At 36.6% G+C, this 24,077-nt stretch overlaps 3 protein-coding genes across 8 annotated transcripts in view; 2 read left to right on the forward strand and 1 right to left on the reverse strand.

Annotated features, from left to right (window-relative positions):
* The window catches only part of LOC5570505 (myosin heavy chain, non-muscle), a 167,865-nt gene extending 165,366 nt beyond the window's left edge, over positions 1-2,499 (forward strand). Inside the window, exon 14 of the mRNA XM_001659142.2 lies at positions 1,187-2,499. Within this exon, the coding sequence (XP_001659192.2) occupies positions 1,187-1,292 (106 nt within the window). The 3' untranslated portion in view covers positions 1,293-2,499. The remainder of the gene's footprint in view (positions 1-1,186) is intronic.
* A 760-nt stretch (positions 2,500-3,259) lies between these two features.
* LOC5570529 (protein ST7 homolog) lies at positions 3,260-13,718 on the reverse strand. The gene is made up of 4 exons (XM_021840737.1): positions 13,389-13,718; positions 13,220-13,327; positions 12,912-13,157; positions 3,260-4,869 (listed from the first exon to the last, which is right to left on the reverse strand). The coding sequence occupies exons 1-4, from the start codon at positions 13,417-13,419 to the stop codon at positions 3,737-3,739; spliced, it is 1,518 nt and encodes a 505-aa protein (XP_021696429.1). The 5' UTR covers positions 13,420-13,718; the 3' UTR covers positions 3,260-3,736.
* A 3,218-nt stretch (positions 13,719-16,936) lies between these two features.
* LOC5570531 (coronin-1C) overlaps positions 16,937-24,077 on the forward strand; it is a 183,801-nt gene continuing 176,660 nt past the window's right edge. For 3 of the 6 annotated variants that reach the window (XM_021840739.1, XM_021840738.1, XM_021840740.1), the window contains exon 1: positions 16,937-17,514. The gene's annotated coding sequence lies outside the window, so the exon portion shown is untranslated. The remainder of the gene's footprint in view (positions 17,515-24,077) is intronic. The other 3 variants (XM_021840747.1, XM_021840751.1, XM_021840750.1) reach the window with 2 other exon arrangements.

Here is a 24,077-nt window from a genome sequence, read left to right on the forward strand (position 1 = left end):
TGGCATAAAATAATTTGGTATAAAGCCATTTGCCATCCAGCCATACTTATGCTGCTTCTTTTCAAAGAGGATGTCCTTCATGTCATGCCAAATGGTCATTGGCCAAATGACCATTATATCAAATGGTCCTTGATCATTTAATCAATCATGCCAAATGCCTTCTTGCCATTTGGTATCCTTACGGAAAATTTTGTCTATATCGTCAACAGGATAAGACTGAAAGAAGGGTGTATCACTATTTCGTGCAAAATTAAACAAGTCATTTGTAATTTAGACTTGATGCAAAGAAGGGCGTATCATTTTAATGTGCAGAATAGTAAGTTTTTTTCTGCCGAGTTTACGTAATCATTATATTGGAAACGTATAATATGATACTACGAACGTCTTTATTCTAATCGGTGTAGCCCTAAAAAGTAAGAGATGATGCACCTTCTTAAAACATTGATGAAAAGCTGCATACATCACTACATTTGATAAAAATTGGACATACATGTGAAATTATACATTTGGAATCTACTATACCGAAATAAGGGTGTAGCTCTATTTTGTGCAGAGTAGTGATGAGTTGTATATTCTTTTAAATAAATATTGGATATTGTGTTTCCCCATAGACTGATCTCTCAGTTTTCATAAGTGCCAATAAAAGTGAAACTACTGTGATAGTTCATTTGCAAATGAAATTTGAATTATGCGTAAAGTGTTCATAATTAGCAGCACCAATGCTAATCTTCTCATGTACTTGTAAACAACTTTGTATGGAGTTTAATTTTCAAGTTTTTTAAATAGATTATTTCAAAACTTTAAAGTAGGTATATAATTTTCTGGGGAATGGTCCATTCTGGGGATTGGTTTTCTGGGGAATGGTTCATTCTGGGGAGTGAAATTCTGGGGAATGGTACATTCTGGGGAATGAGATTCTGGGGAATGGAATTCTGGGGAATGTGTTTCGGGGGAATGGTTTTCTGGGGAATGTTATAGAATCATTCTTGCTTATAATTTAATAGTTTTGTTTGTGCATTACAGTTTTTTTTATGGTTTAGTAAAAAAAAAATAATTGCCCCTTCGAAAATGTAAGAATTTGCGTCTTTACTTTGCCAGGCTAAACATCTGCAAACCCCAATTAACAAGGCTGTGTGATACGATTTTCTTTCTTCGAGTTTACAATAACCTTTCGTTATTCTTCCAGACGCGGCGGTCTCGGTGTGAGTTCGACCCGGCTGACGACACCGAAGCGCGAGAACGACTCCATGGTCCAGGATGAGTCGCTCGACGGCGAGGACAACAGCAACTGACGACTGCCGAGTACGTCTTCCAAGTATCTTTCCAACTTTTATTAGCCACGGAAAGGGTGAGGGAGGTATGTAGGTGAACAAAAGAAACGAAACCGGAAGCATGGGTGGGAGAGAAGTTTCAGGCACAATCGCAGCAGCAAAAAAAACGAGATTGAGAACGAATGAGAGCGAGTGTCTTTTTTTAAACTGTGAAAATAAAGAAAAAAATGCGAATGTGCGACAAAAGTTGAGCGATGCAAAAAAAACGTGAAACTATTGGTAGGGAAACCCATTCATTGTTGTATTAAATATTTGGATAAAATCTTATTGAAGTGGGGTCGGTTTCTGTAAGGCCTACCCTTTTTGCATGTATTTAGGAGAAAGTTTATCGAAATAGCAGACAGCGGAGGAGAAGAGAACACAGCAGTAATGAAAATAAGGAAACGTATTTAGCGAATAAGTAATCAACATTTTCCTAAATCAAAACAAGCAAGTAAAACGATTAAAACCTAAAGCAAGCAAAACGTAGACCGATCATTAGAAAACTTCATAAAAAATACCATTTCATAGAATCTACCATTATACCGGTAATGTATCGAACTTACACAAGTGAAGCAAATTCAATCATTATTGGGCGAAACATATAAACACAAATAGCAAACAGCAATTCAGCAGCAGCAGCAAACGGAAGAAAACGAATGGTGGGACATATTTTTTTACAAAATCAGTATGTTTTATTGCTTTCAAAATGGGAGAACAGAAGGATACGAATCAACATTAACAATTGAACCGATGAGCATTTAAATACGTTTATATATGTTACGAAAATTTATTGTTTTTAATTATTATTATTAAAATAATTAATGCCTATTTCTCTACTATTATTTGTCGTCGTCATTAAGTTTTTCGCAACTTATTTCCTCTTTTTTATCTATTTCATTTTTGCGCGATTATGGTCAAGATTTACTTATATATTGAAACGCAACGCAACAGACAACAGACTCGTACACTCTCAGATACGGCCAAGCACGATACAATTCCATTTCTAATAGCACACACACACATACACATTCACTCGTACATACAGAACACGGTATGTTTGAAGAGAACATGCCTCTTTCCGGTTGATACAGAGAAAAGAAAATGTTTTAAAAACGACAGGAAAAACCACGCTGTATCTGCTTAAGTAATGTTCGCTTTTTATATTGATTAACAAGAAACGTCTCTAGTTGAAACAGAAAAATCCGTTAAATAATAATAAAAAATATTGCTATTGAATATAAAAAATGCATTTTTTTTTGTAAATGATGACATTCTTTCTTCTGAAATCAAATGCAGATTAACTTCTGCGTCCATGAGTCCTCTCATGGCGTAGGGGTAACGCGCCCTAACTAGAGATCAGGAAGTCGTGAGTTCGATTCTCACTGAGAAGACGTGTAACTTTTTCGCAAAACTTCACATAAATTTGTCCATTTAATCCAATTGCAAAGTATATGTAATGTTTAGCTTTTCGGTAGTTGTTTGAGGATTTATTTATTAAATTCTTCAACAGGCTTTGTAGCCTCAATGGCAATGATATTGTTTAAAGAGTGTTTTGGTAAGCCCAAGCAAGACGCTTCGTTTTCGGGACGCCGGGAGTTTGTTTTTGTGTTTCGTTTCGCGCACTTTGCTGGGAACAAGAAATTCGAAAAAGAATACTAGGGGAAGTTCTTTGGGTATTAGCTTGGAAACCTGAACGCAAAACTAGGAGAGACCTGGACGTTTCAATTCATTAAGCAAAATGCAATCTCACTTTATAAGTTAGAAGTTCGCGTGTTTGTGCATCTACAAACGAGCATACGATAATTATGGGTTTGAAAAAGGTGGGACTAGTCATCAATATAGAACCGTAACGGATGTTCATGGTAACAAGTAAAGATAGAGGCAGTCTAATTGAATAGCTCTTGCTCTTACTGTGGCTGTCATCAATAGTTATAAAATTGCAGTTCTCATGTTGATGCTGCTATATTTTATGTACTTCTTTATATAATTCTCACAAAAACTGCAAATCTTTCACAACTACACATAAAGGGAGCAGACGATAATTTTTGTAGACGTTGTTTCTACAATTTGCATTTTGGTTGGTTTAATTTATTCATCATATTCTACAATTATTAAGTGGCGTTTTATAGTACTTTCTGCGATTCGTTTCCGTTTTCAGCGTACGTGTCCGGGAGTTGCTTATGGGTATATTTAGAGGGATAATTCTATGAGCAATGCTGCTGCTCAGCGGATGAGAAAGCAATCCAAAAACTCAATCTAAAAACTAAGAAATGTGACCAGCGAATGTTTCGACAGCGACAGAGAGCTTCTGGTTTCGCGTCTTCGTTTCAGTGATGGGGGTTTATAAAATCAATGGCAATGGACGCGTTAATAGCCTATTCTAAGCGCTCGTTAAGTAGTAGGATCAGGTTATAGTCAGTAGTTTAAATCCGCGATAAATGCTGCAGAAGGTTGCACGGCCAAATCGTCTCCAGGCGTTCTTTGACGAAGTGAAACGGCAAGGAGAACCAGTTCAGAGTGGTGCTGGCAAAGATTCCCATAGACTCCGGGTACTGGTGGGTGAGCAGTGCCAAAAGGGCCGTTATCGAGCAGAGACCGGCCGTGAAAAGTATGAAGAAGGGCAGTTCCTTTTTAGGATAGACGGACACTTCGTGAAATGCGGGCAGGAGTTCGCGATCGGCACACTCCGTGCAGGTTGGATACGGGTAGAAAAGGTGGCCACGTTCCAGCGGATATGGAAGCATACGGAAGGTTCCCTCCCAGGTGCAGTGCAGCAGATTGAGTGCCCCTTCGACGTTTTTCCAGTGCTGCAGATGGAAGAATGCGTACGCCAGTGCTTCCGAATCGCCACGTTTTAGGATGTGCTCTGGAGGTAGAATCAGTTGCTTCATCTCCAGCAAGTATTTGGGTACATGAGGATTGAACTCTACCGCCCGGTGAATGGCTTCCACGGCACTCATTTCAGCGGCAGTTAGACCCCGTTTGGAAGCTATGTCGGGTGAAAATTTCTCAGCAACGACTCGAGCTTTTAGCAAAGCTGCCGTATAGCAAATCGTCGCTGATTTCGGCAGTGAGATGTCGTCATATTTGGCCAGCACTGCTTGGCAGTCTGCATAAGCTTGCATTTCCAGCAACGCCTCCAGTAGGTTCTCATGAATGTTGAGCACATTCATGATTGGCGGAATTTCCTTTGTGAGATCACGGAACATTTTGACCGCCTCTTTTAACTTCCCCAGCTTTCTGGCACACATGGCTAGACGCCTCTTAATATAAATCAGTACGTTGGTGTCCCTTCGGAAGATTCCCTCCATGATGGGGCCTTGATGCTGAACGGCTTGAGATTTCTTATAATTCGCTTCCGCCACCTTCAAAGCCGTTCGAAGTATTCGTTCCGCTTCCAGGATAGTGGTTGCTTCCTCTTCGGCCAACAAAATGTACGCTGGGGCGCAGTTCGCATTGAGTTCGATGGCATTGTTGGCGGCTTTGATTCGGACGACCGGATTGCGCTCGCGCCACGCCGTCTGCATTATTTCATATTCCGCCTTGCCGGCGTCTCCTGAAATTCAAAATTTAAAGAACCGTATCAATCAGAGGAACGTACTGTCTACTAGGGAACGGTTATTTTTTTTTTCAAAATTTCTCCAAAATCTCCAAGATCATCTCATTTAGTGACTTTTGTCCTAAGGAATTCATTGCGTTTAAGATATCTTCACGAGTTTAAACTAAAATTTTCCAAGGATAATCACAATTTTTTTTTTCAGGGATACCTTCAAATATTATTTGCGAAATTACTTAACTAACCTCTATTTGAGAAATCACTTAAGCAAACCTTAAAGCTTACTAGAATTCATCCAGTGATTTATTCATTGATTTTTCTATGATTACGTCCAAAATTCGCGTTCCAGACATCTTCGAGAATTCAACTGATAACTTCTAAGGACTTCTTCTAAAATTGTTTAAAAAAAAAACTTTGAAGGTCCATAGATAAATTACTCGAGGAACTAGTAACTAAACAAAATGCTGGAGAAATTCATAGGAAAAAATAGGTTTTGATGTAGAAGATTTCATAATAGGTTTCCTTGAATTTTTAAAGCAATACCAAATATAGCCCGTGTATGAGTTCTTGAGATAATCCATTTGAAATAAATGAAGGAATTTTTGAAAAAATCGCAGAATGAATTTGAAGAAAATAATAAAACTTTAAAGATTTTTTTTATAACACTAATGTAGGATTTCTTGGAAAATTTCGTATAGTGAGAACTGGAGAAATCAATGAAAAATATGTGGAAAAATGTCTGGAGAAGTCCCTGTGGGTTATTCCTGTAGAAATTACTGGAGTACTCAAAGATTTTCTGGAGCAAATTCTGGAGAAGGATGAATTCCATAAATAATTCCATCATTCCTGAAACTGTTCCGCGAGAAATCTGAGTATACATTTCTTAAGGTGAAAGTTCACTGCGACCGCTAGAAGGTATTTCCTAGTATTTGTGATATGAATGAAATATGTCAGCAGTATATGTAGTAGTGATATATTGATATATTTGAATTCAAGATCTTAGAACGTTGTTCAAATACATAGCAACAACCCTAGCAACAGCTGACTGACAACCGCAAAACAAACAAACCGGTGTAATACATCCGATTCCATGGGAACTTTTTACGCGTAGTTTGTTCGAACACAAAAGTGAAAAACTATTAGTTTTCTATGTCTGGGAAGTACTCCAGTCGAAAATGTAGAGTGTATAGAGTATTCCATCAAGAATTTGAAGTGCTGCGGTGTATGGAAGGGAAGTTATAAACGGAAATAGTTTGTGATGTGAGAAAATACAAGTGTTGTGAGAAATTCAATAGCATTCGCGAAGTGATTTTAGTTTTGCACAAAACTAATGAATTATTTATTATAATGATCCAGAATATCTCCCGACACAAAGAAAACTCACTGTTTTAATATGAGTAGCAAAATATGCTTATTCTGAACAGGTTAGTTGGTACATTTTTTATTTTAATTGAACGCTCGCTGTGGCTGTGGTAGAGTATGCATGAGGGGAAGCGTTCTGAGGGAAGAAAGAAGAGGGAGTTGACGGGTGCCATATTTGCTGCCATCTTTGAACGTTTGGGACAATGTCCTTAAGAACTTGTGAAATAGTCGCGTAAGAATTATTGAAGTTTTTCGGAGCCTCTCATTTTGCATCAAGAATGATCGTGAAAAAAGTGCACCAGGTTTGGTCATGACAACTTTTGTGGACTTTCTAGAGAATTTCTTCAAGAATTGCATTCAAGATACCTTCATGAATCCAATCTGGAAATTTAAAAAGGATGAATCAAGCAGTTACTTCAGAGATTCCAATCCCAAGTCCTTCACGTGAAGATACATCGAAACCGAACCTCTAATTTTCAAGACCACAAATCTAGAGAACCAGACAACCGTTCGCATTAAAAATTTGATCGAATGGTCACTCGCTGCCAATCGATCAAATTTTCAGCGTTAACAGTTATTCTCCAGATTTGTGCTCTTGAAAATTTGAGTTTTGGCTCTGATGATCTTAAGGAATTCATGCAGTGATTCTTCCATCAATTTTTTTTAAGTTGCCTCCATGTTTAAGAATTTCAACCATTAATTTCACAAGAGATGCTTTCCTTCAAAATTGTCGTTCAGGACTCCTATAAGATTTTAACCCAAAGTTTCTCTAAGGATACCTTCAGAACTTGCTCCGGAGTTTCCTCCTATAATTCCTTCCAAAATATGTATCTAGAAATTCTTTCAGGGATGTCTCAAAGGGATTTTTCAGTTATTATTGGTGAACTTCCTCTGGGAGGAATTTCTAAACAAAATATTTAAGTAATAATGTGATGAAACATCTGGAGTAATTCCTGGTCAACTCTTGCAAGCACCTTTGAAAGAATTGGTGAATCTTTGAGGACAGGGCTTGTAGCGACCAGACAGCAAAATTATAGTGCCTTCTGTTAGCGTGGCAATAACGACTGGTAACCCTATATACGGTTGATCAGGGAAAACTAGAAATCCTTTATAAGAGAGATTCGCGGAAGCTGACATTTCTGTCAAAGTGTGAGCCAATCGAGCAGCGAGAGCTGTCAAAGTGTGAGCCAAACGAACATGCGTTATGTTTGTTTTGAACTTTTCTTGAGGAGTAATGTAATCCGCTTGAAATTATTTCGGTGAAAGTAATTTTGCATAAAGCAAAATAATGAAATGTTTTACTTTTTTGAATTTTTGTCAATGCGATTTTTAGTTTTTGATTTTTTAGGCTGTTTATTAGTTTTAAGGCTGGTTTGCTACTGACAAGAAAAGGAATCGCCTATCTCGATACGTGGAAAATTTCTTCCAAGAAATGGTCCAGAAAATCGCATTTTTCTGATCGCAGTACGCAGTTGAGAAGAAATGTCATTTCAAAGGGGGCTTTTTGTAGGAAATTTCTTGACCCATTCAGTCAAGGAATTTTTTTACTTTTCTTGAGCGAAACAGCATACTTAGCTTTAATATGCAGCTCAAAGATCTATAACGAAACAAAATACACTTTATAGCAATGAGGAAGTCATGTCCGTGTTACAATATTATTCTCGACGCCGAGCAAAATCACACTCAAAATAATCCAAACGTCATTGTTACGTGAAAACATACGTGGTTTTTTTTCCATCGCACTTTTCACGTAGCTCTTACGTTAATCATAGGTAGCCCAGAATGAACGCATGAACTTTTGAACTTCGTTCATTCCACTGGCGCTACATGTAAGAGCTACGTGGATTTTCCGGTAGCCTTTACGAAGCGTTTCAATAGGACCTAGATGGTTTTGCATTAAATTAACTAGAATAAAGACCAACCTTATCTCTAATAGGCTTTGGAAGCAAACTAATTCCCAATTGGAAAATGTAAACAAAACTAAAAGATTGTGATATTTTTATATTCAATCTGAGCATTGTCAATCTTGTTTCCCAAATGTAGTGAGTTTGTTCTGTTTTGTTGCAGCCTTCGCGTGCTATAATTGATAGAGGTTATAAATCAGGTGTAAAATATGAAGTAATAGAGGGGTTCTTCGGTATTCAAAGCATATTTACCTTAAAATCAATCTAACACAGGATTTGAAACTCAGCAGCTTCTGAAATTCTGCAAAAATCGAGCGGGCGCCATCTTAGGATTTGCGCTCAACACCGAATGTACGTACAATATGCAGATGTCAAAATGAACTTAGGCACCTACGTGAATTTCACGTAAGTGCGATAGGTAACCTTAGTAACAATAACCGGTTCATTATTTGATAGTTATGAACGGCTTAGTGATCTTTATGTTAGTCAGATGAAGTGGAGGCAAAATGAATTTGGAATGATCTACGTGATTTTTCACGTAGCAATGACGTTTGGATTTTTTTGAGTGCAGCACTGCTGGTCTGTTGCCAAATCATTCCATTTTACTTCCGCTTATCTCTCTATAAAGGATCACTAGGGAAAACGTTGAAGAAAGGTGAGCGGTAATGAGAGTGAAGTAGTTAGAAACAGGTCAGTTGGACAGACGGTTTGAAACCTAGCGGAAAGAAGCACTGAGAATTGTAAGTAATTATGCAATATTGTTATGAAAATGAATTCTAAATAAATCTGTTCTAGTTTAAGCTGATCAACAAGAAAAACCCGACTTTCGATCTGCTCTAAAAACAGTGTTGTGATTGAATCACCCTTAGCGCTCCAACACCTTCAGTGACTAAAATAATCAAAATACCGGGGACGTACCATATTTGACGCGGTTAAGAAAATTCTAAATTCAAACTCTTGTCAAATCGTCTAAATCTATCCGATTTTGTTGAAATTTGAACCTATGCTAGCTCAACTATTATAAAATTAGGCTAAAATCAATAAAAAAACATTAAACGATTTTTTCTTCATGTTTGATTGACTTTTTGTGAAACACATTAGGTTCCTTAATTGACGCATCAATTCTTCAATGTGCCTAATTTGACGCACTATGTTCCTTATTTGACGCACTTACAAATAATTGCTAAAGTTTAAAATATACAAGAGTTTCAGTATTCAATAGTTCAATTAAATGAAAAAAGCGTTTTAGAGAGGACATAAAAGTTAGAACCTTCGGAAAATGTTTTGAATGACGTCATCCGGTACTCACTTTTGCTATGCGTTTAGTTAGTGTAGAAAATAAAACCGGCGATTGAGTTCAATCTATAGTTAAGCATTATTGTTTAGTTTAATGTATTTTCGTCGTGATATCAAACAATGGAAAGGTTTGAAAACTACGTTGCGCTGGAACGGGGAAGGTAGTTGCTAAAATAAGGACAAATTGGTCAAAAACTAGAACGAAAACAACCGGTTCCAAAAATTACCGTTTGATAATCTTCGTTACTTATAACACGTGAACTACGCCTACTTGTCCCATGTTCTATGTCACCCTTATGGACCCCGGGACAAATATGCGTAGAACCAACGGCAGTATGAGCCTCGAAATAGATCGAGAACCATATATGGTTCTCGTACGTCATGTTATTAGGGGGAAGGAGGTGCTCTGCAAGATGTGACGAATCATACAAGTTTTTGAAGGCTCCATATAAAAAGTGTGAAGTAGGGCGGATGGGCGGGGTTTTTGTAGAAAATAGTATGTTTTTGTGACACGTATCTCATGGACACCCCCTTGTATAAGTTATACGAAACAAACCATTGAACCTACACCTCACCTCTTGACGCATTTATTGAAGCTTCCTTGAAACATTAGGGGACACCCATAAACCGCGATAAATTGTACAATTTTCAACCCCTCTCAACCTTGGCCTCATTTATTTTATGAAAAGTGCGAATATTTTGTATGAATCGTTGCGTTTCCCTGAACCTCCTCCTCTTCCTAAAAACGTAATCTATGAATGACCCTTTACATGTGATTACATAAAGCCTTGGGTTGTTCTGCGGACGGTTTTTTGAATGCAAGCCCCATAAATATTTATTTTCCTATTTCCGATTCAACAAAACATGCTGAACAAAATAGCAAATAATTAGGAACATTGTGTGCCTAACTTGACGCACAAGATTTTCATACAAAAATATGTCTTAAAGCTTAAAAGTAGAAAACTTTCGACGTCAATTCATGAATAAAAGAATATTACTGACTGTTGTTGATAATATTGGTGTAAAACAGCACAATAATTTCACGAAAATTGATCAACAATAGTTAGCATATTCACTAAGGAATGAAAAAATTGACGCACTTGTCAAATGCATTTTCAAACAAATTTTATTTTTTAACTATTATCAATGAAATATAAACTTTTTTCGATTGGAATCCATCAATAACATGTAAATAAAGATTAAGCAATACATTTTCGAGTGCTAGTCTGATCTAGAATTAATTTATGATAACATTAATTAGAAAATGCGTCAAGTTTGGACCCGCGTCAAATATGGTACGTTCACGATAGTGACCTCAAAACTAGTAGTTCAAAAAACGGGTCTTAAAAGTCGATGGATTTGGAACTCCGAAGAAAGAAACTTACGAATGAGTAAATTTCAATCTATTTAACAGGCTTAACAGGTCAATTTTTGCTTAGCCATAATCATGAAGGCATGAACTGTGCAACAGTTTGCGTGTTTTTTAACTGTGCAGTTTTTTGGTAGTTTACCGTATAACGCATAGGTTCCCAAACTTTTCGAGTGCACGACCCACCTAGCCGTCAGGCATATTCCTCGCGACCCACCAGGTGCAAACTGTTGTGAAATAAGTTTTCCGCTAAAACTTTCGAAGTCTATGGTTGATTTGTCGGATAAGGTATGCATCAAGAACATTTAAATTACAGAGTTTACTATGTTGCTCACTTGCCCATGTCACTAATTCTAATGTAATTCACCGTAATACATTTTTGATGGAAATATCAATGAACTTTATAAAGAAATTCATGAATCAAAAAAATAAGTTTTTAGACTTCTCAACTGGAAAGTTATCAATTCTGTGATATGTCTTCCAGTAATAATGATAACATTTTTTAAACAAATATTTCCAATTCCACTATTGGCTAAATTAAGTGTATGTTTCATAAGTTTGACACAGAAATGTAGTATGTAAATCTCGATTTCAATCAGTAGTAGCTTGTGCAGTAGCATTGATGTGAAATGCTTCACAGTATACGCACAAAACTTTTCTTCGTGAAAAATAAGGTTTATATTTAACAAAATATTTTGACAGCTGGGTGTTATATCGAAGGAGTTTCTATTTTCTAACATCTTTCCAATAAAAATTTAAATGTCACATTTAGTGTCTTGATCATCAGTACCTAACGATAGTCAGGCATTCTAACAGAAATGCTGAAATAAATAAATGAGAATAATTTCAAACTGTTTAAATCAATTCCAAGAGACATTTTAAAATGTAGTAAAAATTTCTAACAAAATTAATACACATTGAGATTTTTTTCGCGACCCACCAGAGAGCAGCTCACGACCCCCCTGGGGGTCGCGACCCACAGTTTGGGAAACTATGGTATAACGAATTTATTGCCCTATGTCTATGCCTCTACATTTTATCAGGCAGGGAAGAAGTGCAAAATAAATTTCACGAAAAATTGCTTTTGGCATGGCTGGACACATTCTTGAAAGAGTTTAGGGGGATATGTTCGATGTTGGTTGCGTAAAGGTTTTGGTATTGTTAAAAAAAACATTGATAAAATTCAGATGACAGAAATTGCTGGCACTATACAAAATTTGAATAATCAGACAAATTCTTGGCGCATTTGTTTCGAATTTTCAACTGAATTTTTATATTACTATTAAAATAACAGAACGTAACTAGTTGATTTAGGGGCCCAGATAGTCGTAGCGGTAAACGCGCAGCTATTCAGCAAGGGAAGGAAATTTTCTCGACTATCCAGGGCATAGAGTATCTTCGTACTTGCCACACGATATACACATGCAAAAATGATCAATTGACACAGAAAGCTCTCAATTAATAACTGTGGCAGGGCTCATAAGAACACTAAGCTGAGATGCAGGCTCTGTCCCAGTTAGGACGTAACGCCAGAAAAAAAAGATGAACTAGTTGATTTTTTGTTAAAAATCCTGGAGTATAAAGAATTATTTCGATACATTTTGGTTAAAATTATAGTTATATTTCTGGCTTATATACTGAATGATTCTGTATAAATTACTTCTTGAGGAACTTTGAAATCTATTTTAGATTTCAGCTGAAGACTAGAAATCCCATGAGCAGTTCATAAACAGGTCTTACATGACATTCATTCTTTTTTCGGCTAAAATTTGTCCAAATTGAGCTTAAAACCGATTACGAAATTTTGCCAGAACAAATTTCTTCTAGCTTCCTATTTCTACACAATATTCTCCAGAAATTTCAACATAAACGTTCTCTTTTCTTGATGCTTTAAATTCGAAAAGCAACTCCAGCTTTTTTTTTCTTTTTGTCATTACCAAAATAGTTACTTTAGTGACCTGTTACCTCTAAGACCTGCTACCTCTAAGTAGTAATACTTTTGACTCAAACTTTAAGGTCTCTCTATTTATGTGATTTTAATTCAGAAGCGCAACATAAACTTGGTTTTTGAGATCTTTTGAATAATAAACCTCACCCTACTGCCCACTTACCTTCACAAGTGAAGAAAGTCTGATGATCCTGCGCCGACAGATTCATATCGTAGAACGTGAGCGGTTCCTTCTGCGTGGCCCAATAAAACCGCTGATACTCGGCACCCCGCAGCAGGTTCAACGGATTGCGCCAAACCTTACATTCCGGCATGTTCTGCGTGGTGGGCGTCGTGTTGCTGGTAACACTTTCCGATGTGGTCTCCCCGCCGCCGATCCATGGGCTGATATGATTGATGGACACTTGCTCTGCAAATCAAGGAAATCCCATGAAATTCCGGCAACAGCCTGAATTTGAACAGTGACCTTACCGATGAAAGATGTTCCATACTTGCGAAAATACCACCATTCAAAAATCAGTATCAGGCCGGATATCAAGCTGGAAGTGCCGGTGAGAGCCACGTAGAACTTCGGTGTTACTGTAAAATATGAAAGGAATTAACAGAAACAAGGTAGTGGCCAAGACATTCAGATACTTACACGTACTGAGAAACACGGATGAGTCCCACATCCTGCAACCGGGAGCTTCCCGTGAGGTTTGCCTAACGGGAGCAGCAGTAAAATGCAATCACGCTTTACGATCGATATCAGTCCGAAAAGACCAAACCGCTTGCGGCAACGGTTGATACAAACACTAAATCAGCACTATTAGAACTGAGTACTCGAAAATCACCGGTAAAAATGCCAAATTTGTTGAATTATTCGAAGCACCACAACACCGAGGGTGAAAAGTTTTCGGGAGAAAAGCGAGAATGCAACTTCCCGAAGAGATTGTTTTCACTGCCTGATGCAAATGTGTCAACTGATGCAGCTGGTATGCATTTTCTCACTGACACTGGCGAAGTATGATGAGAGGTGAGATTGGAGAGGGATTTTGGTAAAAAGAAGTTTGACGTTTGAGAGTGATGCCGTGTTTAAATACTGCACTCTTAAATTGATTTGATCAAATTATCGAACATTCATCCAAATTTTATTCGTCATCAAACGTCAACATCCCACCGCAAAATCGCTAGTGTTTGGAGGGGATTTTAACCTCCAAATTGCCAAATAACCTCCAAATCATCACCTCCAAGTTAGTTAGCGCGTCGATCGTCGCAAGTTTATCGTTAAACAGTCAATATCGAATTCGTTTTGAACCTAAAGGTGTCGGCCAGAGTAGACGCGTAACGCGAAGCGACGTGAAAATCCTTTGGAGTTTGACATTTCATTATTAATAATTGTTATTCCTTCCCAGGCAATTTTCGCGTCGCTTCGTGTGACGCGTCTACCCTGCCCGACACCTAACACGAAAACACAAGCAAGAAATGTTGGGTGAAAAATATTCAAGAAGTAATAATAAGTAATTTTGTAGAAGTCACTTGACATTAGCTGTAACGACGAATGCAACCATGATAAATATCTTTACTTCTATAAAAGTTGAATTATTTTACTACTGTTGGCACGAATATCCGGTAAGTTGGGGGACAATCCATTCAAAATACATATTCTATGCTTTTCACCACTAATTGAAATACAGTTCGTTTAATTATTTTTGTATTGTACAACAATACACGAATTGCTAATCAAGACAATACATGAACAATATATCGTATTGTATTTTCAAAATGTATGTATGAGTAAATATCTATATTTGTATTGTTACGATACTTAACCGGCCACACATTATATTGGCAAAATCTCATATACAATACAGTGAACTGATCAAAACAATATATTATACTGTAATTGTATTGTCATTTTACAATATACTGTATTGTATTTCCAATATATTGAATGGTACTGTTTCAATACGTTATATTGTTTTTGTATTGTATTTTTTATCCGGGCCGCACCATCGCGTCGTGGTATGGACCTATGCACAGGATCACTATTTGATGTTTGAGTGGTACCCAATTATGTGACCCGCAATGTGACGATGGAAACCAGTGAATTCAGCACCGCTTAAACGTCAAATTAGTGAACTCGTGCATCGGAAAAATTGCACCAATGACGCAGCACGCAGAAGAATTTCTTTATGTTGAGATTATCTCGTTAATTACTTTTACTTACGCACAGTTAGTTGTTTCGAAGTAAAATTAACTTACGCCAACACTAAATTAACGTCAAATCAAATACACACACTTCATTGATTCAGCGATCCACTTGTACCTATTCGTGATCAAACGTCATCATCCCACCGCAAAATCGCTAGTGTTTGGAGGTGATGTTAACCTCCAAACTGCGAAATTATCACCACCAAGTTAGTGCTAATACCCTCCGTTATATGAATTATGGTGGCGTGTCGATCGTTGCAAGTTTCTCGTTAAACAGTCAATATCAATTATAACTTGGATAATTACCACTATCCGAAAACATTCACATCCCTAGACTTTAAGTCATGCTCACAAATCTACTTACTTTTACCTTGTAAGGATTAGTATAGTTGATAAGATGACCACCTCTCACTCAGGGGACCACGTATCAAGTTTGCCGACGCGCACTTTATTTTGATTGTTGCAATGTTTTTTTAAGATCGATAAAGCAGCAGCGAATCTTTTCAGATATGTTGATAAAGCAGAACAAAATGCTGAGTGAACATTGCAAAATATTATAAACTCAATTAAATTTACTTTGAGTCAACTAAATTGGGTCCTAAAATTTTTAATGAAATATTGTTTTTATTTAATAACACGAAAAAGCATGTTATTGTAACTACTTTAGCAATTTTTCCCGCTCAAATAATGGCTATAACATGTTTAAACTTTAATTTAAAAATTTGATTCATAAATGAACCTTGACACTTTTGATCATGTTTGACGTTTGCTTAGTCGACAAAAACACCACAGGGGTTTTAGTTCGACCACTGGGGTTGTTCCTATCTGACATTTCGTAAGGGACACGGAAAACAAAATACACCCAAAATTTGAGTTTAAGCCAAAGGATGGGACAAAATCTAAAAAAATATTGTTTGGGCTTAAACCAACGGAAAACATTAGAAAATTGAGTAAACATGTGTTTTTGGCCTAAACTTAAGCGTTTGGCACTAAAATTGGGACAGGGCTTTAGGACCCTATTATAGTTGAATTTTGACGTTTGACGTATGTATATTCAATAAAATGTATAGTTGTTAACAACTATACGGTATAGCTGTTTTTAACAATATGCTGTCTAATCAACTATAAGCCATTTTACGAGACGTTCGAATGACGTTTTCTGGCGGGCCGCTCATTGTTGTTGTTCAAAAAACTAGCCTGATATCTGAATGGCGCTGGTCACATTTTTGTTGGCGATGATGTCCCCGTCTCTTTCAGCGCATGTTTCTACTCGGTTTACATGTATTATGTTACCTGTAAATAAAAAATATTTTCTCTGCCTGCTGATTTCAATTTTACATGCGAAAATTAAAAACTTTGTTACACTGCCACCAGCGTCATTGTTGAATAAGCTCCTTCCAAATGTAGCGCTAGAAGAATCGTAAATAAATCGGCCCGTCAGAAACTTTCAAAGCTGGTAAACAAACGGAAACCTTATGATTCGAAACGTCTCATAAAATGGCTTATATTTATAGTTATCTCTAGATTAACCGTAGAATATAGTTAACTTGACCGGAAAAATGATTACGAACACTATATTTTGTTCTCCGTGAACACTACTTAAAAAGTGCTGGTGGAAAATATAAACAAAGATCAACTGTTCCCAGCAAAATCAAACGGCAGTATTTTCAACCAGCAAATTTACGAACGTGTTCGTGACACCGCTCGGCGAGAGCTCAATGGGAAGAAAATTGAGTAAATTAAATGCAAATTATGGTACATTTTTACTTACGTGTAGTGGAACTGAAAATAAAGAGGAATATTATTTTCCGTGTATTATTTTCAAGTTTCTTTTGCGCAGCTTCGCGTCGCTACGAAAAACAAAACCAAAACAAAAAGTTCGTCTCGTCCTTCCGCCGTCTTACCAACACCCGACGCGTGGAGCAAGAGCCTCTTCTTCTTTGGCCGGGTTTCTTTTCCCATCATTCGTTTGTTTGTTGCGCTCGCTTGATTCGATTATTCGATATCAGTCTTTTGAGATCCGTTATTCGGTCCAGACGCGTTTGCGAGTTTCCCGTGCGTTTTTTGTGTCCACCCGTCCAGTGTAGTAGGTTCTTCGAATCTTTTCGGTCCAGATTCCTCCGCTTGAAATCCCGCGCGATATCTACCCGGCCAACCAAGCGTGTTTCCCCCGCGGATCCGCCCGGTGTCCATCATCGTGAGTTCAACAGTGTTTTGTGCAATCGTCGGTTTTTTGTGGTGTCTTTTTTTTGCTACTCTGCTATTCAACGCGAGTTTTGCTTGTAAAGCTTGAAAATCGCTGTGTCTGAAAGCAATTAAAACGAAACGATAAGGAAAAAAACCAATCCGGCCGGGTTGGAACTACCGCAGCGTTTCAACGCAATTACACCGGTGTGAAGTAACCCAAGTTTGATTGTTGATTTCAAAATCAGCAGTTTTTTTTTACTGTGCAAGCAATAGACTTCTGGAGACATCCGATTCTGTCCGCGGTTGAAAAGTGTTTTATAGGAGAGTTGCAGTTCCCGGTTTCTGTTACGATCAAAATTTATATTGTTTCCGAGAAATATTGAAAAGTAAGCATAGTTTTAAGGTTTTCGGTGGGCTAAATCGATCCATTTTAGGCACTCTGCTTCTTACAGTAACCAAAATTCATATTCGTACAGGGCACTGATTTCACATCAAGTTACAAGGCTGGTAGCAGCACCAGGTCTCTAGGAAAGGTTTAAAAAACTCTAGCGAAACATTTGAAAAGGTTCTATCTGCAAAATGTAAACATTGAGAAATTCTCGATTGAAGATTCTGTACCATATTTTTTGTTCCTATTTCATACCCACTGACTCTTTTACTTTTTTTTATTCTTTGTTAGTATCATTCTCAAATTACGTCCATTTCTTATATCTAGGTGTTCCGTGTTATTAGACAACAATATCATCCTAAGGGGCTGTCCATTAATTACGTAAGGGTTTATGGGGGGAGGGGGTCTGAGATTTCTTACGAGCCATACAATTTATTTTCAATTTTCATACAAAAAATCTTACCATGGGGGGAGGGGGGTTGAAAAATCCCGAAAATTGTCTTACGTAATTAATGGACCGCCCCTAATTTGGTAAAACAAATTTAAGATTATATATGAATTTTGTTAACAATATATTACATTTCATTTGCCGTAGCAGTTACGAATTTTACAGGTGAGTTGATTTCTCCTTCTTATACGAAAAAAAAACGCTTTCAATTTACTTAACCTAACTTAACCTAGATATACAACGCATTTATCGTGGCAATAGAAGATTGCAACGATTTTTGTCTAAAATTATTAATAATTTTATTTGACATTTGTTCCAATGTTTCAACATTGGATATTCTATGTAACTCATTTGTACCATACCAGAGAGGAAGCTTCAGAATGATTTTCAAAATTTTATTTTGAATTCTCTGCAGAGCTTTCTTCCTGGTATCACAACAGCTAGTCCATATTGGTAAAGCATACAACATGGCTGGCCTGAAAATTTGTTTGAATATCAAAAGCTTGTTCTTAAGACAAAGTTTTAATTTTCTATTAATAAGGGGATAGAGACATTTTTCATATTTATTACATTTGGCTTGAATGCACTCAATGTGATTTTTGAAAGTTAAATTTTTATCTAGCATGAGCCCTGGATACTTAACTTCGTCTGACCAATTTATTGGAACCCCTCTCATCGTGACAACATGTCTACTTGAAGGTTTCAATTAAAGAGCTTTTGGTTTATGTGGGGATATTATTAGTTGAATTTTGGAAGCATTAGGAGAAATCTTACATTTTTGCAAGTATGAAGAAAAAATATCCAATCTTTTTTGCAATCGACTGCAGATGACACGCAGGCTTCGTCCTTTGGCGGAGAGGCCTGTGTCATCCGCAAACAAAGATTTTTGACATCCCTGAGGTAACTCAGGTAAGTCAGATGTGAAAATATTGTATAATATTGGTCCCAAAATGCTGCCTTGAGGAACACCAGCTCTTACAGGAAGTCTTTCAGACCTGGAGTTCTGATAATTAACATGGAGATTTAACAGATAACTTTGAATTATTCTAACAATGTGTGTTGGAAAATTAAAGTTCCTTAATTTTACAATCAAACCTTCATGCCAAACACTGTCAAATGCTTTTTCTATGTCTAGAAGAGCAAGACCAGTAGAATAGCCTTCAGATTTGTTGGAACGGATCAAATTTGTTACACGTAAAAGTTGATGAGTGGTCGAATGTCCATGGCGGAATCCGAACTGTTCATTGGCAAAAATTGAATTTTCGTTGATGTGGGCCATCAATCTGTTCAAAATGACCTTTTCAAAAAGTTTACTGATGGAGGAAAGCAAACTGAATGGACGATAGCTAGACGCTTCTGCAGGATTTTTGTCTGGTTTTAAAGTTGGTACAACCTTAGCATTTTTCTATTTGTCAGGAAAATATGCTAATTGAAAACATTTGTTAAATATATCAACTAAGAATGATTAAGCTACTTTCTGGAAGTTTTTGAGCTTTTTCTCAAATTACTAACTAATTTGTTTTCCTCTTTCAATAATGGTATTGGCGTCTGAGGTTTTTTTTTTCAAAATTTCAGATAATTTCCAAAAGGGCTTAGAGCCAGGGTCCAATTGAGAAATTTTATTTTCATAATTTTTGTTTCTTAATTGTGAAAAACGTTTCTTGATTTCTTTCTGCAAATCCATATAATTTTCATAGCAGGATCGCGAGTGCGTTGAAATTGCCTTCTCCTCACGTTTTTAAGACCGATCAAGAGTTTAATATCATCGTCTATAATCACGGATTCAAATTTTACTCCACATTTTGGAATTGCAATGCTCCTGGCTTCAACAATGGAGTTTAAAGAGCATTGTCAATATCAATTTTTGTTTGTAAAGAAATGTTATCATCAAGATTAGTGTCAACATATGTTTCATATATATTCCAGTCGGCTCGGAAATAATTGAAAGTGGAGGATTGAGAATCGCTTCATAGGCTATTTGAAATGTAACAGGGACATGATCAGAATCAAAATCAGCATGAGTAACTAATTGGCTACAAAGATGACCATATCAATCGTAGATGGATTTCTAGAAGAGGAAAAACATGTAGGGCTATCAAGATATTGAATTGAGAAATATCCTGAAGAGCACTTATCAAGTAAAATTCTGCCGTTGGAATTACTTTGAGAATTATTCCATGACCGATGTTTGGCATTAAAGTCACCAATGACAAAAAATGTGACTTATTGCGAGTCAATTTTCTCAAGTCAGTTTGGAGCAAATTAAATTGCTGTCTAGAGCATTGAAAAGGCAAATAGGCAGCAATGAAAGTATATTTACCAAGCTGTGTTTCAACAGAAACACCTAATGTTTCAAATGATGAAAACAGTTGATGTTTTATACGCCTATGAATGATAATTGCAATCCCCCAACATGCCCCATCATGTCGATCATTACGATAAACAAAAAAGTTAGGATCGTTTTTCTAGTTTTGATCCAGGTTTTAAATATGTTTCAGTAATAACTGCTATATGCACGTTATTAGCTGTAAGAAAATTAAACAGCTCGTCCTCTTCACCATTCAAAGAACATGCATTCCAAGTTAAAATATTTAAATTATTATTTATTTCATCCATTAACTTACAGAAGATGATTATCTAAAGTCTTACAGCTATCGAATAACGCACGGATACTTCAATTTCAACTTTCAGCACACTAATTTTTGCACCAAATTTTCTATTTATTTCCTATATACAAAATTACTACAGTAACGAATAATATATGTTCATTATACGAAATGAAATTTTTGAAACTACAATTGCAATGTGTTAAAATGAAAATAGGGCAACAATATTTCATTTGACGCAGAATTTAGTTGTTTTAAAAATATACCGAATTAGAAACAAACCGCCAGATTGATTGATTCAATTCAAATTAGGATTGTTGATTCTAATCTGTAGATTCTTAGATTCAAGTCGACAATATTATTCGGCGTGTGTGTAGTATTATTTTTCAACGTTTTTCGTAAACGACATTGCAATTTTGATGTTTGTTTGAAAACTTCCAGCTCGGTTTCGGTCAAATATATTTATGTGGCCTTTTTTATTTTAAAAATGCTATACATATTATTTAATTATTATTATGTGTTTTGATAAGAATATGTTCTTATAAAATAAAATCAGCAGAGAATTGATTAGTTTACCTTATGGACTTGAACCTGGAAAATCAAATTTATAGGGAAACTTTCCCTGGGAAAGAGTTAGCTCATTCTACAGCACCATAATATAGGTAAAATCTCCAAATTGTCTGGCCTCGGGGCCCCACATTTGTAGATCCGGCTCTGAGAGTCTGCAATGCTAAAAGTTCTTGTTTTGCACTATTATAAAAAAATGCATATTAAAATGACGAGTTCCAAAATCAATACAATACCAATATCAACACGAAAGCTTGGTAGAATTTCTGAATTAGACCAGACAATGCTGAACATTGACGCTTTCAGATCAATTGATAAGCATTACAGTATTTCGTAGAAATTAAATAAAAAAAACGCCTATATTTTTCTGCTTACTTACTTAGAACAAAAATGTGCGCTTCAATCAGATAAGTTCTTTCCGAATAATGAATGATTAAACAAGTTTTCAAAACCGTGATGGTTATGACAAATATTTGGAAGCGTTAATGATCATCATGAAATGGAAACCAATTTTAAAATTAAATTAGATATTTTGGTTCAAGTGTTTCAATATTTTTTAAGTTTTAGTCATCGAAAATTAACTATTCCCTATAACTTTTCATTTATTTACTTTAAAGTGTGTATTTCTTGAACCTGGAGTACAAACCCTATGTTTTTTCTAAAAATGTAGGATTTTGATCGACTAACTGGATTTTATAGCAAAAGCTTTGAAAAAATGGTATTTTAAATATATTGTTTTACACTCTAAATATTTTCACTTATCTTCTTCTTCTTCTTTCTGGCGTTACGTCCCAACTGGGACAAAGCCTGCTTCTCAGATTAGTGTTCTTATGAGCACTTCCACAGTTATTAACTGAAAGCTTTCTTTGCCGATTGACCATTTTTGCATGTGTATATCGTGTGGCAGGTACGAAGATACTCTATGCCCTGGGAATCGAGAAAATTTCCTTTACGAAAAGATCTTCGACCAGCGGGATTCGAACCCACGACCCTCAGCATGGTCACGCTGAATAGCTGCGCGTTTACCGCTATGGCTATCTGGGCCCCAATTTTCACTTATAAATTGTCTGAATAGGGCAAATTTTAGACACCAATTCGATACTTTTTCAGTGTTCCAAGAATTGTTTTCTTGTCTAGTGAAGCGTGACATGGTTTGTGTATGACCCCAAAAAAATTCTGGCTCATGTCAAGATCGTTTGAGAATATCTATAGATATTCGACGAGACGTTTTTGAACAGCTGATCGCTTATTTTATGAATGAATTTTTGACAGAAGGCGGTGTCATAATGTGTGAAAGTAACAGCAATATCATCAGTGTTGTCGTTTCGTAAAATGGACTATAGTGAAAATCTTGGGAAACTAACTGTAGGAAATCACCACATGACTTTATCATAATGAGCTTTTATTGGCTTTTTTCGGTGAAAGCGATACTACTCAAAGTGGAAGGGAGCAAGGAAAGTAATGAAAAAATATGATGAATAGAATCGCAAGCGAGCGATGAGAGAAATGAATAGAAGTTGAAAACGAACAGAGGGCCATATATGAACAACACAATCGAAACGACAAATCGTTGCCTAACGTCCTGGTCTTGAACGGCTTGATGTTGTAGCGTTGGTCACTACTAACACTAGACAGGCAGAAATTTGTCGCCTCGACCTGTTAACTATATTGTTCGGCGGATGTTACAGTTCTATCGATCGGTGGCATATTTTCGGGGATTCACATGAAAGTCGAGAGGCCCAGATAGCCGTAGCGGTAAACGCGCAGCTATTCAGCAAGACCAAGCTGAGGGTCGTGGGTTCAAATCCCACCGGTCGAGGATCTTTTCGGTTGAAAATTTTCTCGACTTCCCAGGGCATAGAGTATCTTCATACCTGGCACACGATATACGCATGCAAAAATTATCATTGGCATAGTAAGCTCTCAGTTAATAACTGTGGAAGTGCTCATAAGAACACTAAGCTGAGAAGCAGGCTCTGTCCCAGTGGGGACGTAACGCCAGAAAGAAGAAGAAGAACATGAAAGTCGCGTTACTTATTGGATTTTTCACGCCTCGTCGCATATGCCCCAAATTCGCCCAAGTGATTTTATTCGAGCCGATGTTTTGTAATTTCTTCGCCAATTGGATTTTATTTCCAAAGTTTAATCACCGCATAACTTTATCATAACGAGCTTATATTGGCTTTATTCGGTGAAAGCGATACTACTCAAAGTCAAACGAAGTTTCTCTCATCGCTCGCTTGCGATTCTATCCATCATATTCTTTCATTACTTTCCTTGCTCCCCTCTTGACAAGTTTCTGGAACTTCCATAGTAATTTCTTGAATACTCTTTGGATGACCAGTCCCATCGTGTTATATAAAGCACGAGTATGGTGGTGCTAGTGATTTCCGAAAGTACGATCACTCTTGATATAATCTATCGAAGTATAGCGGAATTTCTTGACAATTTTCAAGGAAATTCCTTAAGAACTCCCATAGTTAGTTTCTGAAAAATGATTTGATCAAATTCCCTCTGATATTTGTGGCATCAATCATACAATTAGTAAGAGCAGATTATGACGATTGTCTGAAAGTTATTTTTGCAGGATTCTTAAAGAAATTCCGGTCAAATATTTGAAAGAATTTTTGCGCGATGAAACCATTTTTAAGAATCTTCAGTTTCGTCTGAAAACTTTTGCTATTAGTTTCACTGCGATGCAAAAAAAAAACTGCACAAATTAACAAAATGTTGGCTGTTTATCAATTTGTTATCTAGGAAAGTAGTATCTCACTGGTTGTAAAGAAAAACAGTTTGGTCTATTTTTGTCAAAAAATATAAATATAAAGGATATTCATATATTTCAATATGAATGATGATAAAAGTTGATCCAATAAATGATTCTTAAGACAATAGTAGGTTTCTTTTTAGAGACTTGGTTTCTATTCTAATGCAAGTCTC

The sequence above is a fragment of the Aedes aegypti genome, chromosome 2 (assembly GCF_002204515.2).
Source record: "Aedes aegypti strain LVP_AGWG chromosome 2, AaegL5.0 Primary Assembly, whole genome shotgun sequence".
NCBI classification, from domain to species: Eukaryota; Metazoa; Arthropoda; class Insecta; order Diptera; family Culicidae; genus Aedes; species Aedes aegypti.